The 17,733-nt window shown below is 40.2% G+C and overlaps 1 protein-coding gene across 2 annotated transcripts; it reads right to left on the bottom strand.

Moving 5' to 3' along the window:
* Positions 1-600: 600 nt before the first annotated feature.
* rgma (repulsive guidance molecule BMP co-receptor a) lies at positions 601-16,538 on the bottom strand. 2 transcript variants are annotated; one of them, XM_037767750.1, is made up of 4 exons: positions 16,017-16,538; positions 9,085-9,200; positions 5,780-6,297; positions 601-3,528 (listed from the first exon to the last, which is right to left on the bottom strand). In XM_037767750.1, the coding sequence occupies exons 1-4, from the start codon at positions 16,028-16,030 to the stop codon at positions 2,839-2,841; spliced, it is 1,338 nt and encodes a 445-aa protein (XP_037623678.1). In that variant the 5' UTR covers positions 16,031-16,538; the 3' UTR covers positions 601-2,838. The 2 variants fall into 2 exon arrangements, with proteins under 2 accessions (XP_037623678.1, XP_037623679.1); XM_037767751.1 differs by having other exon boundaries at positions 9,085-9,571; positions 16,017-16,536.
* Positions 16,539-17,733: the final 1,195 nt, after the last annotated feature.

Here is a 17,733-nt window from a genome sequence, read left to right as displayed (position 1 = left end):
TATCTTCTTCAATAAAATATATGCAAAAAAGTTAATTTGTAATGTCAAAATATATAAATTTGCGAGTAAATTTATTGTGGAAATGTTTCATTTTTACGTCGACCTCTGGAGTTCTCATTTTTAGAAAAGAAAAATATCAATGTCAACATTATTGTAGGGAAATTTGTTTAAGCTTTTCTCTAGTATGCTACAATCTACTGAAGCATATATAATCTTAGATATAATATTATCATGACAAGGTGTGCATGAAGCTGGCACCTTTGGAGGTCTGCTATTGGCTGATTCAGTGCTCAAGCTCGGGGATTGTGGGTAGACATGATTGTAGTCCTTTATAACATTTGTCTGCACTGACGAATCACACTTAAATTCTGCTAATGTCACTTTTGGCTTATTTATACATAATGTTTAAGTTTTACTTTTTTACTAAGACTGAGTCAAAAGTTTAAGATCATTCTTGTGTCGTCTGCCCACAAACATCTGCTCACGTTCACCACTGCATCTGTACAGCAGGGGGCGGTGAAACATTGCAGATTGTTGCGAGAAAACCGGGTGAATTTCAAAAAATGCTCTGGCAGCAACAGAGACAAGAGGGCAACACCATTAACAAGACATTTTCTTTTATTCAATAAATAATTTACATTATAAACAGCTGGCGTGTGGTGTGGCACCACATTTTGCTTTACATACAAACACAGTTTGATCTTTCTGGCATTTTCCATTCAGCTATTTATTTAAACTCTTTTTCTACTGTTACAAGTCTGACACAGAATTTCAAACAACATAAGAGCTAAATGGAAAAGAAAACATAAAGTGCTTTAAACTCAAAAACATGAACACCCCAGAACATGTTCCTACATTCCTCTTCTAGATAAGTTGGCCTGCATTCAGCACGTTTTATATTTAAAGTGATGACAACCAGCATCTCATCACTTCCAGGTGAGCATACCGTATATACAGTAAAGAATATTTTTGTTCTGTGGCGTTCATGTTTTCGCAAAAAAAAATCCCTTTTCAAATAAAAAAAAGGTTCACATTCACCAAAACATCTGATGTACAAAAACAGGAGTGATAAATTCAAAACACAACTGGTAATATACAAATTTAAAACTCACAAAAACATATGTACAATCTCACATTTCACGTGTAGAACCATATACTGTAAAACTCACAACACAAATTACATCTATTAACACAAGATTCAACATTACAATCATTTGTATGTTTCTTTTTTTTGTATGTTGTCAAACTGCACCAATACGTGTTCCAAATAGCAGTAGTAAAGGCCTGCCAAATACTTCAGTGTAAAGGATAAATGATTGTGCCCGAGTAGTAACCGTATCTACAGGGATGACTTACACATTACCAGATACTGCAGCCCAGAGCCAAAGTTCAAATGGAAAGTGTTATCGTGAGACGCTAGAAAAAGCAAAGGTGAGGCAGCCTCAAAACGGAAACTAATGCTGCTTTTACAGGGTGTTACTGTACTGCAAATTCACCCACAAACACAAGTTATATACAGTTAAAGAATCCCCCTAATGTGTGAATTGTTTAAGACTGAAGTCGACTGAGTTGTTAGGGGAAATGTTGGCACGAGGGCTTGTTCTTTGGCAATGATTTAAGCCATGAAATCATGTCTACCGACATATGCTTATCGTTTACGCACTAAGCCACAGTCAGGTCAGCACACTGGTAGTCTATAAAACGCTAAGCTGACGTCTTTACAGCGAGTACTAACAGTATCTACACAGGCGAGACTTGAAATGGAGAGTTTAAATTCACACTATCAAAGGAGGTTGTCTTAGCTTGATTGGTGGATCTACATTCTGCGAGTGCCCTTAACTAAAGGTTGTTCTTTTGCTTTTTCTCGTTAGCTACATTCACATTACAGACGTAAAAATACAAAAAAACACTGTCTGATCAACATGTCAGCTCAAAACAATGGAGTGAAAGGCTGTATGACACTGAAAGGAGATTATTTTTATCAGTTCCCTTTTGGGATTTGCCACTTGGCAGATAGAGGCCAATTTGACAGACTGTGAAGCGCGTTCGTCTTTTTTTCTATTTCTGAAATTTTTTGGGTGCAACAGAAAAGACGTGGGAACGATTTCTCCCACTGCACTCACGAAAATTAACCACAGACGCTGAATTCTGCACACATATTGTACTAATGCACACGCACACACACACACACACGCACACACAACCTATAACAATATGACCCATTAATCTCCACAGCAGACAACTGGAGACGCTGCTCTGACATCCTTTTGGCTGAGTGCTTCCTCCAAAAAGGCTCAGGCTTTTCCAAAGCTGGAAACTAATCAAACATAGAGCTGCTTCTGGCCTTAGGTTAACAAAAGCCCCTGTCAGGTCCTCTCGCTTCGCCACATGAGCCACGGAGAGCTTCACTGGCTTGGCACCAATGAGTGGATCAGGGGAGGGGAGGATCAGCAAACTCTTCTTTCTGCAAAAGATCATCTTGTCCGGCTTCCCATAGGCATGCGGGCCCCAGTGAGAATGTGGGATTTAATCCCAGGTGGATATCCTGAGCTCCGGAGTGGCTGGAGCTCTCTCACCGCTGCTCTCATCAAAGACCAGTCCTATGAACCAGCTAAATACACGTGATGATAGGTGGGAGCGCGGTGACCTCGTCTCGTCGTTAGGCTGAACTAGGCTGAACTCCGAGACATGACAATACTACTAAAATGAGCTGGGATGACCGAGCCGCCGGCCGCGTCACAGAACCGGAGCAAGAAGAGAGGAGCCGACGTACGACACAGCGATGGTACTCTAACACTCAACGACAGATACACCATGAGGATACTGTTGTAAAAGGGTTTATAGATGAACTGCGCTACACTCAATCCAAAATAACACAGCGAGGACGTTGAGGAAGAGGAGCGAGAGGAAATCTTTGCCCCGCCGTGCTGCATTATTCATATTATTTTCAAAGAGGTGGTATCTTTTGCTGTTTGAGTGGAGCATTTTTACATCCTCGAAGGCGTAGTAGGCTGCCATGGTGAAGTTTATGTCTCCAGAGGAGAGGAGGTCAAACACGCAGGACTGAAAGTACAGGTCCTCCACTGGGAGCCGCTCTTTGCACTTGGCCTTGGCGGACTGGTAGGTGAAGCCGTGTGCCGCGGCGCCGACGCTCCTGCTCGCGCCGTCCGCCGCCCGAGCCTTGAAGTTCCTGAAGTCGATGCGCTGGTTGGCGGGACAGCCGTGAAGACACAGGTACAAGTCCTGGTTGACGCCTTCCTCCACAGAGTTCACGACTTCCTCCGGCATCCGCACGGCAAACGTCAGGTAGCGGCCCACCTGCCGCACCACTATGGTCGTTCCAATGTACTTGGCCTGAATCTCCACGTGCTGCCCGGGAACCTTCTCCACCACGCGCAGGGTGTTCGCTCCGTGCCGATCCCCTCCGTTCTTGGAGCCGTCTGCGAACGCAGCCGGCAGCTCGTCCGTCTCTGCGTGGTACATCTTCTGGTCCACGCACTCCTGGAAGTTCTTGAAGATGATTGTCAGCTGCAGGAGGGCAGAGAAAAGAAATAGATGTCATTCATGTTCAGCATAAATGCACAAATGCAAGTATGCAGTCACTAGTTGCTGTGTTTTTCTGGTCACATACGGAATTCTAGTAAAACGGGAGGTGCCTATGCTTTTGCATTAAGAACAAGTTTGTGCAATATGTGCCATCTACCTCACTTCAGTGTCATGTTTCAGCACTGGCTCAACATGGGGGAGGCCAAGGTAAACGCCCTCAAAAAACACGAGTCTCAGCCATGTAAAATCAGGCCTCAGTTTGCAGACACAAAGACGATCCATTCATAGCGCTGAAAAACCTGCCTGTGAACCCCAGAACTATGCTCCAGGGAGTGGCGTCGGGCCAGGACAGAGCGATATACTCTGCAGCTAATTAAGTGAGACTGGTCAGGACTCCGCAAGCTTGGTTTCATCAGGACACCAATGAGCCATTGTCAGAGCGGCGATACCGGGACGGCCGAGGGGACTCTGATGTCTGCTCGCTCGGGGACAGAGGACGGGGAGAGTCTGCAGAATACTCTATTAGCTTCGACAATTCATCTGCTGCACCAGTTCTGTCTCAATCCCCCCCCCCCTCTCCTCCAACCCTCGGGTAACATTTCCCACCTACATTAACTTCTGTTTTTTTCCCCCTGGATCATTTCTAAAGCTTTTAATGAAAACAAACAAAAGAAAAATGCCTCTATTATCCCTCCACTCAGAATGAAGATGGAAATAACCAGACAGTTTTATTTGCTGTAGCGAGAGCAATGCACCAACACAGAGCTTACTAATGCGGATCTTTTACCAGAGGGGGCTTGTTTGCACAGGTGGCATTGGCTGCTGCCTTGTTTTCCCTTTGTCCAGAATCAAGATCTTAAAAAAAAAGCTGTCTCATTTGCTTCCAAGAACAGCAATATAAAAAAAAATGTCATTACTTTAAAAGCTAAAAAACCCACAAATGCTTAATAGAGTATCATTAAGAAACCTTGATTGCAGGAAATTATACTTTCTACGAATGTGATTAAGGACAAAGTGCTCTTATGCCTCAGTCTAAAATACATCAGTTATGATGCTCTGCAAAGTGGCTGAGGTCCACAATCATTGCTGTCAAAACTTTCTGGACTAACTCTACGTGAATTTGCCAACTACAAACACTCCTACATCTTTGTTTTTGACCTTGAGTTCTACTGAAAGCCGGAAAAACTAACCAATGTACCATTAAACAAAACAACAATAATGAGGAATGCACTGCTGATAAAAGCTATGAAAGAAAATATCTCATAATGCAGAGAAAAATATCTACAGTTCTGTGCAGACACAACATTTCCCAACTGAATGTGCTCAGTGTGGACTGCACTCTAAGTAGGCCAAACATCAGTCCACTGTGAAAAGTGAAAATGGAGCCTTGTGTTAACATTTGACGCAGCACTGCTGTTATAATACTAACATATAATTTATAAAGCTTATCAAGATCTATGCAAGTGAGCTGGGTTTGGCTTCTTTATCTGTCATTATGGACCTCGTCCAAACACTAACCAGAGTCCACAGTTTGACAGAGACGCAGCCCCACAGCAGCTCTCTGACAAACACACCACATGAAAGAAGAGACTCGCACGAACCGAAATATGAACAGGAAGATGTTCTGATGCAAAAAGTCACCAACAAATAACATTAAAAAAAATCAATGCAAATAATGATTATCTTCATTATAGATGAATTTGTTGATTTTTTTTTTTTTTTTTTAAAGTTAGCCTAGAAAATGTCAAGAAATATTGAAAAATGCTATTTGTTTCACAATTTTCCATAGTACAAGTCTTCCAGTTCAAACCCCACATGTATTCAGCATAAACTATAAAATAAACAGAGAAAAACTTCACATTTGACAAGCTGGAACAGCAAATGTTTGGCATTTTTGCTTCATAAATTATCCCAATTGTTGCTGAATAATATCTGTCGATAGTGGAGCTAAAACGACTGGTCGATAAAATGGATTAATCAAGCAAAAATGTCCTTGTTCCAGCTTCTCAAATGTGAGAATTTGCTGCTTTTCTTTGTCTTATGTGATAGTAAATTGAATATTTTGAGGTTTTGGACCGTTTTTCATCAATTACAGGAGAAAATAATCAGCAAATGATTCGATAAATGAAAATAATTGTTAGATGCAGCCCTAGTGGATCAATATAGTTATTGTTTCTGATCTAAAAGTAGACTATATTGATATGCATACAGGATGGACAGTAAGGATCCCCACCTTGCTTGTGGCAGTGGCCATAGACCCCGGCACCACCGGAGTGTTGGTCACCTGGACAGACAGGTATTTGTTGTGGATGAGCGGCCAGGCTCCTTCCACCTTACACGTCTGGAAATCGTCGCCAAATGTTCGGAGGTGCGGGTCTCCAAAGAAGCCACAGTGGGTGTAGTTGGGCGGCGCTGTGTTGCGATGAAGACTGCGCTCATAGTGGCACACTTCCGGGCCGTCGGAGCGTTCCTGGCTGTCGGGCAGGAGCGGCGGGGGCGGAGGAGGTATTGGGGTTCGGGCACGTGGTTGGGATGTGGGCCCCTCCTTGGAGCAGTTGTGTTGGCTCATTAGATCCTCTATGCCATGCTGGGCCGAGTGGTACGCCAAGTCCCCCCTGCAGGTACGCGCGGTCCGGCGTACACAGCTGTTGTACGCTCGCAGCGCTGTGCAGAACTCCTCCTCTGGGCCAGAGTTCGAGGTGGACGCCCAAAATTCAGAGTTACACTTGAGGATCTTGCACTGCAGACTCACTGTCAGGGAGAAACAAGATACAGTTTGAACAAAAGAAGCCAACCAGAGGCCACCATGCCATTTAGAAACAATGATAGTGACACAGTAAAAAGCTATAAATACACTCTGGCTGTTATTGATGGTGGTTTAAGAACACGGATTTACAAAATACTGAATCTAAAACAAGAATAATCAAGAGCTTTTTCACAACTAATCACCAATTCCCACATAGCCATTGTCATTAAACTCCAGTGCCAAATGTAGTCTTCAAATTATACACATTAAAATAATAACAAAGCAGTAATTCTTATCGTTTGCCACATACTTTGTTCTGTCTATTATCTAGTTGGCATCTGGACAACATTTCAAATGCGATAGAAAAGGAATAAAAAGGAGAAAGCACCATTATATGTTGCTGCTGCGTTTTGTTTTCTACACCATGAAAAAGGACAAATAACAACTATATCTATACAAATGTATACATTTTCACAGCATGAAACACTGTTTTTGCGCAAATAGTGAACAAAAAGCACAGGTGTGAACCTCCCTCGGGTCAACCTGGGTATTAGATAACTGCTGTTTATTGCAGAGAAGTGTATTTCCCTTTCACGCCCAGTGGCTTTTCAGTTTATGTAAAAGTAAAAACACCATTTGGGATCTAATCTACACCTTTAGTGATAATAAACACTGCTTGACCGTAGATTGCCGTTTATTGCCACATCCGGCCAACTCTTTACACAATGTTGTTCAAACATTTCCCAGGATGCCTTGTTGTCACACCATGTTTGAGTAGTATTACCTTCAACTAATAAAGCATTTTATTTGAATTGGCTGTGAGAAGTTTCAGCCAGTGTCTGGAGGGTGGGGGCATATCAACACTTTGAAGTCACACTTTAAACAATATCCCACCTGAAAGCTTCACCGCAGCTCTCTCCACTCCAACCCCCACACCGCCTCTCCGTTTACCACCCATTTGACAGATGGCAATAAACCAATCTTGATCTCAACTATCAGTGCATTATCACTTTGTTGTTTGACGGTAAGTGACTTAAGAGGGGAAACTGATAAGGGTTTCTGCAAACGTGCAAGGAGAGCTGAATGAGGTGTGCCCACTGCAATCATCCCCATTGTCAAATTACAAGGATAATAAGTCAATTTAAACACAGAAATGTGGGTGTCTAATGTATTATTACACTGCCACTGGACCTTTAGAAAAATCTTCTTAAAAAAATAGTTGTTATGGTGGATTTTTGGGCATGCATGGACATTTCAACAAACCATAATCCTACCACCATACTCTCTACAAAAACAGTTCTTTATTATATTTTAAGGGCTGCAATTAAAACATCTCAAAATGCATTTCCTATCTTAATTAATAACCCAACTTAAAGTTAGAAAAATACAGTTGCTTTCAAGGAGCTTATGTGAAATACTGAGGCATGCACCATCCCCCCCAAACAAAACAAGGCTTGAGGTGCTGCAGCAGCTCCAAAAAAGACCTCTTACTTTGTTTTGTCTTCCTCTATAAAAAGAAGTAAAATAAAACAGACTAAAACTAGTCAAATTTTGCAATGTAATGGCATGGTTCACTTTCAAGCTTGCTGTAATATTTTCCAAACCTTCAAACAATTTCCAGACGTCTGCACAGCAAACACTTCGCCCTAAATCTGAGCAATCTGAGCAATCTAGTAAAATCGATTTATTTTTGTATGGAGTTTGGTGGGATTCCAATTAATTCGCTGCAGCGAGTCATGCTTATTTCGCATATTTTATAACAATTTGCTTGATTTCAGCCAAACATACATACTTTTAAGGTGTAAAAACTATGTAACTCTTCAATTATAATATCACTCAATAATTCGGCTGATAACTAGTGACTGAAACCTGGCAACTTTGCTGCCAAAAAGCTGAAAACGTAGTTAGTTGGCCCTAAATCTGAGCAATCTAGTAATCTAGTTCAATAATTCGGCTGATATAGTGACCGAAATCTGGTAATTTCACTGCACAGCAAACACTTCGCCCTAAATCTGAGCAATCTGAGCAATCTAGTAAAATCGATTCATTTTTGTATGGAGTCTGGTGGGATTCCAATTGATTTGCTGCGGCGAATTCTACTTATTTCGCATATTTTATAACAATTTGCTTGATTTCAGCCAAAAACGCATACTTTAAAGTTTTAAAAACTATGTAACTCTTCAATTATAATATCACTCAATAATTCGGCTGACATCTAGTGACTGAATCCTGGCAACTTTGCTGAAAAAAAAGCTGAAAACGTAGTTAGTTGGCGCTAAATCTGAGCAATCTAGTAAAAATCGATTTATTTTTGTATGGAGTCTGGTGGGATTCCAATTGATTCGCTGCGGCGAGTCATACTTATTTCGCTATTTTTTAAACAATTTGCTTGATTTCAGCCAAAAAAACGTAATTTTAAGGTGTAAAAACTATGTAACTCTTCAATTATAATATCACTCAATAATTCGGCTGATAACTAGTGACTGAAACCTGGCAACTTTACTGCCAAAAACACGTCGCCCTAAATCTGAGCAATCTGAGCAATCTAGTAAAAATCGATTTATTTTTGTATGGAGTTTGGTGGGATTCCAATTGATTCGCTGCGGCGAGTCATACTTATTTCGCTTATTTTAAAACAATTTACGGATTTTAGCAAACAAACGCCTACTTTTAAGGTGTAAAAACTATGTAACTCTTCAATTATAATATCACTCAATAATTCGGCTGATAAATAGTGACCGAAAACTGGCAACTTTACTGCGAAAAGACGTATTAAAAAAATAGTATCTTACCGGAGGGGAAGAGTGAGAGAAACACCGCGAGGACTCTGCACACGTCAAGCGCCGAGGGTCTTCCTCTTTTCCCCATAACCATCCATCCAGCTCGGGGTCGCACTTCACTCCTCTCCCTGGTCAAACCCGGTTAAAGGACGGACAAGAGGAGAAGCGTTAGAGCCGCCGAACACAAGTAAAAAGTCCATAAAGAGGGTCTGAAGTCCCCGTCCCGTCTGCTCATCACTGTCCGGTGAGTAAGTGTTGTTAATCTGTCTCTCTTCTAGGGGAGTGTCGAGAGGAAGGTGCAGCCTCTCTGTTGGACTCACACTGAACCAATCACTGCTGCCTGTTTCTGCCCTTAAAACCCCCTTCTGCTTCTCAGAAAGTTTCAGATTACAAGTCAATGTGCAGACTTGTTCGACGACGACGACCCAGTCTTGCACGACCCACTACGCCATAAAGAAAGGTCTGATGTGTGGGTAAGAAGATCACAACAATAAGCTCTCTGTGGAGGGAGAAACAGTGTTATTCCTCCACAGAGCATGTTAGTGGAGCGATGACACCCATTTTTCAATCAAATCATGCAAATAGTGATACAAGCACCAAATTTGGCATGATGATTGCCAGAAGGGTCACTAAGCAAATATAAACGATTGGCCACTTGAAAATCCAAGATAGACAAATTTACCTTTTTTTTTTTTTTTTATTGAAGATAATTAATTTACATAAAAATAAAGTTTTTTTTGTTTTTTTTTTAACATTACAGCATGTAAACATGTTCTAGTAGAAACATTAAATACAAGTATGAACCTGAAAATGAGCATGATATGGGACCTTTAAATTGACCTCCCAGTGGCTCTGTGGGGTTGAAGAGGTTAACTTGGTTTGTAGGGAAAAACTAACAGTGCCATCCCTCCACAGAGCATGTTAGTGGGGATTAATATAGAGGAAAACAACCAGCAATAGAAACAAACATCATCGTTTATTCTCATTCCTTTACCCTTCATATAGCAGCACTCATTACCATGTTGAGGCTTAAACCTACTATGTGTATATCACTTAAAATGGTTAACCTCTTCAACCCCACAGAGCCACTCGGAGGTCAATTTAAAGTTCCCATATCATGCTCATTTTCAGGTTCATACTTGTATTTAAAGGGACTGTTTGTAAGAATCAGAAATGCTTGTTTAATGCTTATTTTAAATCAAATTTAAAGACCCACCCTTTTTTTTGCTTGCTGTTAGTTCAGTCTGAGGCTGCTCCATAGCATTTGTCAAGATCACTCTTAAATGATTTATAATGTCGTTTTACTGCTTTTTAATCTGTTGTTGGTAGGGCAGATTAGTATCTGTAAAACTGAGTTTCTCCACAAAGAATCACAGTAAAGCACCACTTTAATCTTGTGTTTACCAGAGATGTGCTCATAAGTTTCTTGGAGATAAGTCATTCAGCATAAAAAACTGTTTTTAAATGGGCTACAGAAATTAAATGACTTGACTTAGAGGGACTGTTTGTAAGAATCAGAAATGCTCGTTAACAGCGACACCTGTGGCCGTTAAGTCAACGAAAGTCAGCGACGGGCTCGCGCTTGCTCGCTCTACATAGACATGAACGAGCATCGCTCCAAAACAGTGAGGCGACACACGTCAGCTAAAACCACAATATCACTCTATATTTCAGCTGCTTGGCAGTAATGTTAGCTGACCAGACGAAGGTTTCTCCATGAATCAATGCTGATCCTAGTGTTGGCTTTTCCTGCTTCAGCCTCCCGACCGCGGCCGGAGGGACACACTGGCACCCGGTCAGAGACGATAACGTTTCTCGCTGCGGTGCTCCGTCACTTCACAAGACACGGAAAACCTCTGTTGGTCTGGAGGAGCTGCAGCACTTATTTCTGCACAAACGTCCACTGTACATTTACTAGATATTCTCAGAGCTACTAACTCTCCTGCAATGTGTAGTGTGAGCGCATGCACGTGAGGTGGAGCGAGCTGAGTGAAGGCAAGCAGGCAGAGGAGCAGAGACTCCGACCCTGGAGACCAAAGCTACGGTCTCCCCCGCGTCCTCCGACCGCAGCCAACACTGCTTTGCAAGACGGGCTTCACTAATTATAACTTTGCAGTTTTGGTGCTTTTGTGTAGTTTGTGTTGGAGTCTCGTCTGAACAGCGTAGCCACACGCGAGTGCGCTTGGTACACCGACCCAGATTGATTTATACGTGTAAGAAGTTACAAAGAGTCCTTTTAATGTTTCTTCTTGAACATGTTTACATGCTGTAATGATAAAAAAACACTTTTATTTTCCTCATACGGTCTGCCTGAATATACCTGTATTTATCCTCTGTCTGAAACGCTCCGTTTTAGTGCATTTCAACGGAATTGCAATGGAATTGCGTTGCTAGGAAACAGTTTGGGTCCATGTGTACTTCCTGTCAGCTGATGTTATTCACATACACTGCAACAGGAAATAAACTGGGACAAATTTAGAATGTTTACGTCTAAAACCGTGTGATGATCTATATATATTGTATATTTGTGACATCACAAATGGACAGAAATCCTGACGAATTTTTTTAAACATACAATTTCTGAATACAGGCTGTGTCTGTTTCTCCTTATATTGAGCGTTTTGATAGTTTAACAGTATTTATCTAGCACTGAAACCTGCTTTATAATTTAAAAGACATGAAAATCTCACTTTTTACAATATGGTACCTTTAACTCACCCTGTGCAGCCAAAACCAATCAATTTATTTTATATTCTAGTAGAGATACAAGTTTTGTCAAACTGAATGATGGATAAGTGTGACAAAATGATGCACAAGACATCAATAATATTATCATTTGATCAAATGGTGAACCCATAATAACATGGGAGTTATTGGATATTTAACTCAGTGTAAACATCACGTAGGCTATAGAATTTGGAACAAGCTGTTCTTTAATATATATTATTGGGGCTGCAACTAACAGTTATTTTCATTATTGATTAATCTGCGCATTATTTTCAATTATTCATTCATTATTTATTTTTCATTTTTGATTACTTATTTTGTCTCACTTGCCCAACACAGTATCCCAAAGCCAAAGCTGACATTCAAAATTGCTTGTTTTATCCAACCAACAGTCCAAAACCCAAAGATATTTAGTTTGTTATCATACATGACAAAGAAAAACATTAAATGATCATGTTTGACAAGGTGGAACTAGCAAATATTTGGCACTTTTGCTCAAAAAATGCCTTAAATGATTAACCAATTTTCAAAATTGTCACCAATTAATTTCCTGTTGATTGACACATTGATTAATCACCTAATCAGCTCTATGTGTCAGACATACTATCAGCTAGGTGAGGGGTAAATATACATTTAAAGGGTTATAAGAGGAATTCAACCTCCAAAACAAAATCAAACTGAATATCACAGGGTGGAAGTCAAGAACGCACATTTAGAATCAGGATTTAAAATCCCGCCTTGTGAAATATGCCTGTAATTATATAATAGAAACTCATCCTCAGGTTGTTAAATTCCCAGAAAAAACACTGAGTGTTCGGGCTGGTCCATGTGGCCAAAATCTTCCATCATGATATAAGTCATTTCATATCTTGATAACGATATATATCACAATATAGCATGTTTTCTGGATATACAATAAATAAAACGTCTATATGAAATAACCACATAGTAAAGCCTATTTTTGTGTGAATTAAATACTTGATAAATGAAAAGTACTGAGTTTTTTCAAATTTTGAGAACTTAAGTGCAAAATGAACATAACAGTTTTAAGTGAAATTATAGAGAAAAAATAAATAAATATAGGCCGTTTATGTCGCGATAGAAACGATGTAGAAAAATATATGTGATAGACATTTTTATATCGTTTTGACGATATATATCGCCATATTTCCTAGCCCTACGCTGTGTGTTCTCAGTGATACCTACAGCGCTGGACAGACATATTGTAGTTTTTACCGATGGAATAGCTTCCAGTTACCCAGCATATAACTATTTAACTCGCAAACCAAACCATGATGCCTTGCTGTAGTTAAACCCACCCAACAGTATGTGAAGTAATCAAAGCCAAAACCAAAGTGCATGTACGCAGGTTAACACATCAACAATGAGAAGGGGACCACGAAGAGCGCTTTGACTTTTGATTCATAAGTGAAACTAAGAATGCAGGAGTATTTTATGCATGTTGGTTTAAAGGATTTGAATACATTTCCACGAAGAGGCAAGCAATGATCCCCTCCTCTAAAAAAGCCATAATACCACCTCCTTTGATTATCTTGTACGAATGACACATTACTGCTGTCTTTTCCTGCCATTTAAACCAAAATACAACCAGACAGATGTTCAGCGCGCTCAGGTTGAGGCTGGCTGTACAGTATTTTTCCATAGTGCGGTGGTGGACGTCTTTGTGAATGCTGTCCCTCGTGTGAATGATGGATACGCTCGTGTACAATGAGGTCTGAGCCTACACATGTTCTCAACAAGGGTGGCCCCTTTGCAGACTGATTCCCAGCTCTACTAATATACCACGCATTCCCATCTGAAATGAATGATTGCGGTTGAAAGGTGTAAGCTGCTCTGTGATGTGTTTGGATGATGAACATTTGTTGGCTTTTAACAGCGACGCTGTGGCTGTATAGAGGCAAACCCAGGAATTAAATTGTCCTATAACACTATAAGGGATTTGATGCAGATATCTGTAAGTGTGACTGATTCACATGTTAAGTCGACTGTTGGTTAGAAAAAGCACAGACTCTGTGTTTCTGTATCACATCCGGAAAATAGATGGTGATTGTACATTTGAAACCTATTGCAGCGACTTTGCGAACAAAGTTGTCTGTACATTATTTACTATCAAGATGGTAATTATCATATAGTCAATTACTTGTAGGGCTGTGTATTGGCAATAATCTGGCAATACGATACGTATCATGATACAAGGGTTACGATTCAATATATTGCGATACTGTAAGCATGGCAATATATTGCCATTTTTAAATCTAATTGTATATGCATTCACATTTATCACAGTCCCTGTAACATCCAACATAATAGCGATACTTCTTGTGCAATCTGAGCCATCGTCTGCCACAAATCTTTGCATGTAAAGTAAACTATTAATTACATTAACCACAAAACATAATATTGCAATACTGAAGTGTATCGATATTTTCTTACATTCCTAATTAATTGGTCTTTAATGAACCATAAGCTAATAGTCATTTGTCATTAAAAGACATTTCTGGCATCACAATTGAAACAAGTTGGTCTTTAATAATAGATATTTAGAGATACTTGTGCATGACCGCGTTCATCTGCAAAGTGACAATGATGGAGAAACTAATTATTTTACAGATTTTTCATATCAATGGATAACGACTTATTTTGAAGTCCACAATCCATTTCTTCAGGTAGGACAGTCCTATTTATTCCTTATTCTGGATAAGAAATATCAGATTATTCTAATTAGCGTGTAAATGATTAGTCGATTGACAGAAAATTATTCGACTGCTATTTGGATAATCAATACAATCGGTTAAGTCATATATTAAGCACAAATATTCTCTGGTTTCAGCCTCTCAAATGCATAAAATCACTATTTGTCTCTGTCTCATATCACTGTGAATAATGAATGTCTTTGTGTTGTTTGTTGGACAAAAGAAACAATTTGAAGACATCTTGAGCTCTGACAAATTGATTTTTGACTATTTTCTGACATTTCATAGATTTAACGATGAATCAATATTGAAAATAATGATTAGCTGCAGCCCTAATTCTCATCACAAAGGATCATTTTGTCAGTTCGTCTACACCACAAGTCAAAATTAGGTTAGGACCTCTTCTCTCCAACAGCCTTTTCTCGTCAAGCGTTTGCTCTCGGCTATATTTTGACCTTTGGATGACAGTTTTAGTGACCGATCAATCGATTGTTTGACCGTTTTTTCAATCGAATGAGTTTTACCTCTGGGCTGTAACATCTCCATAGGGAAATGGCAAACCATGTATAAATTAGGGAAATAGCTCCACAGGGAGATTTCTATAGAAGCACTGTGCAGGCAGATCACATGCTCCACATGCTGTGACAGGTAAAGGTGACATCATTTAACGATGTAACATCTCCATAAATCCAGTAGGTAGCCTACTCAGTCACATTTTATGGTGTGCTGCTTTAAAATCTCTGGTATCACCTGTCAAACCTGACACAGTTTTGACATTTCCATAAACTAAATATAGTGTAATGTAAGTCATACTGATATAGTGTAATGTAAGTAATACTGTGAACTGCTACTCCTCTTCTTCAGTGTTAAATCGTGTGCACTATATCCTACATTTTTATATGCAATCCATCTCAGCAGGACTGATCCTCTTTTCCAACAGATGGCGCTTGTTATGAGCTCTGACATGAAAACCTCAAATCATGACACAAACGCACATGGCATTATGAGGACAACCAAACCTGTCATTAAATGTGAGCTTTATGGACAGATCGGTTATTGGTCTATAATTACATGCCTGTCATGCAATTGGGGATTTTAAAAAGGTGTAAATCTGCAGCCAGCAGGCGCATTATGTCCTGTTGCACTGCATGCTCTGAAGGAAATCATCCTTTTTTTTTTTTTTAGCATATTCCATTTCAGATAGATAGAAGCTATATATGCTGACAATATGATGCATAAAATAGTGCAGCATCCTTCAATATTTAGTCAAGTGATGCGTAAAATGCGTAATTTCTTGAGTGGCACCAACAAATGGATCAATTATTAATATTGCAGAAATACAGCTCTCCTTTCTGACTGCACATCTGACAAATAGACATATTTTTGGTCATAGAGGTGCTGTTTAAAACCCAAACAAGCAAAGCACAAGCTGACAAGAGCCGTGCGTAAAATAAACTCTATACAATGTTGGTTAGAAATCCAAAATAAGTCTCCAAAACCAACCTTGGCGACTGCATGTGGCTCTCAGTGACTCTGGGAGTCCTGCAGGAACCAGGAGGACAGCGAACAGGAGCGAGAGGAAGAAGCAAGACTTCCTACAAAAATCTCCCTCTTTTTAAAAAAGAAAAAACTCCTCCTGTGTGTCACTGTAATCCCAAATCAAACGCACTCAGTGGCTTTCTGAGTGTTAAATCCGCCGAGCTGTGCATGGTGTCCACCGCTTCGTCTTCTCGGTGAAATGAAAGTGCTTCTTTTTCTTTTTTTTTTTTTTAGTTGGGATTCATTTAAACAGCCACTTCTCTGCCTCCAGACTCAGATCTCTGCAGCCATTGCTTAACTCATTTGACTATCTGGTCGATCGGAAAAAGGAGACATTAAGTCCAGTAATTGCCCTCATCCAGCGCTTTGAATCCAAATTGTTAGTTATGCTCGACGTCGGGGAGAAAAGAGCCCTGAGGGTGAAAAGCTGCTGCTGCTGCTGCTGCGATCCGCTGTCTGGATGTTGTGAAATGGCTAGTTAGAAAGTGTGAGACAGACAATGATCGGCTCTGCATGACGCCGCTGGGAGCCCCAAATCTCAGCTGTGAACACCCCCCCTTTTCCAACTATAGTTGTTCTCTCTTTGGGGAGACAGGAATCCTCAGATTAGGGTGTTATATTCTGTTGAAGCAAGTGAAATGAAATCCATGCATTGTCAGCTTCCACTTGTGTCACATGTCATTTTTTTTTTTTGATAGTCATATGTGCCCTATATTTTTCAGAATATGGACCATCCCTTTCTGCAGGATTTGGAAGTTGCTGCACCTTCTGGCAACACAAGTAAGAGTTTAAAACTGAATTAAACATTTACACATTATTTTTCATGTGATGTTGATTTCCAACAAATAGCTCCCAATTGTCAGATCTACACCCCTCACCTGATTCACCTTTAGCAGACCCTCATGTCTGCAAATCACAGGTTGGAAAAAGATAAATCCTGCATGACGCCGATGGGAGCCCCAAATCTCAGCTGTGTACACCCCCCCTGTTTTCCAACTATAGTTGTTCTCTCTTTGGGGAGACAGGAATCCTCAGATTAGGGTTGCAAATAGCGAGTTGTACAGTGTTATATTCTGAAATTAAATCCATGTATTGTCAGCTTCCACTTGTGTCACATGTCATTTTTTTTTTTGATAGTCATATGTGCCCTATTTTTCAGATTATGGACCATCCCTTTTCTGCAGGATTTTGGAAGTTTCTGCACCTTCTGGCAACACAAGTAAGAGTTTAAAACTGAATTAAACATGTATACATTATTTTTCATGTGATATTGAATATGTGCCCTATTTTTCAGATTATGGATCATCTCTTTCTGCAGGATTTGGAAGTTTCTGCACCTTTTTGGCAACACAAGTAAGAGTTGAATTAAAAAATGTACACATTATTTTTCATGTGATGTTGATTTCCAACAAATAGCTCCCAATTGTCAGATCTACACCTTCACCTGATTCACCTTTAGCAGACCCTCATGTCTGCAAATCACAGGTTGGGAAAAAGACAAATCCATAGTAATCAGGATTTAATGGAGGATCAGATGGACAAACACTTTGCAGCAGGCAGGAGGAGGAGGAGGAGGAGGAAGAGGAGGGGGGGTATACTCAAAAAGCTGCATGGAGGCTGCACCTGTGTTTTAGGATCAGACTGCATGCAGGAAAATACCACCACAACCCCCCTCTCCCCT

This window comes from Sebastes umbrosus, chromosome 4 (genome assembly GCF_015220745.1).
Source record: "Sebastes umbrosus isolate fSebUmb1 chromosome 4, fSebUmb1.pri, whole genome shotgun sequence".
In the NCBI taxonomy this organism is placed as follows: Eukaryota; Metazoa; Chordata; class Actinopteri; order Perciformes; family Sebastidae; genus Sebastes; species Sebastes umbrosus.
This window is presented reverse-complemented; position numbering and strand designations above follow the sequence as displayed.

What these genes read in the sequence shown, in the direction of transcription:
- rgma (XM_037767750.1), bottom strand. An exon ending in TCTCTCACTCTTCCCCTCCG is followed by an intron (nt 6,298 to 9,084) that starts GTAAGATACTAT and finishes TCTCCCTGACAG; the next exon opens with TGAGTCTGCAGTGCAAGATC. An exon ending in TGGCCACTGCCACAAGCAAG is followed by an intron (nt 3,529 to 5,779) that starts GTGGGGATCCTT and finishes GCCCTCCTGCAG; the next exon opens with CTGACAATCATCTTCAAGAA.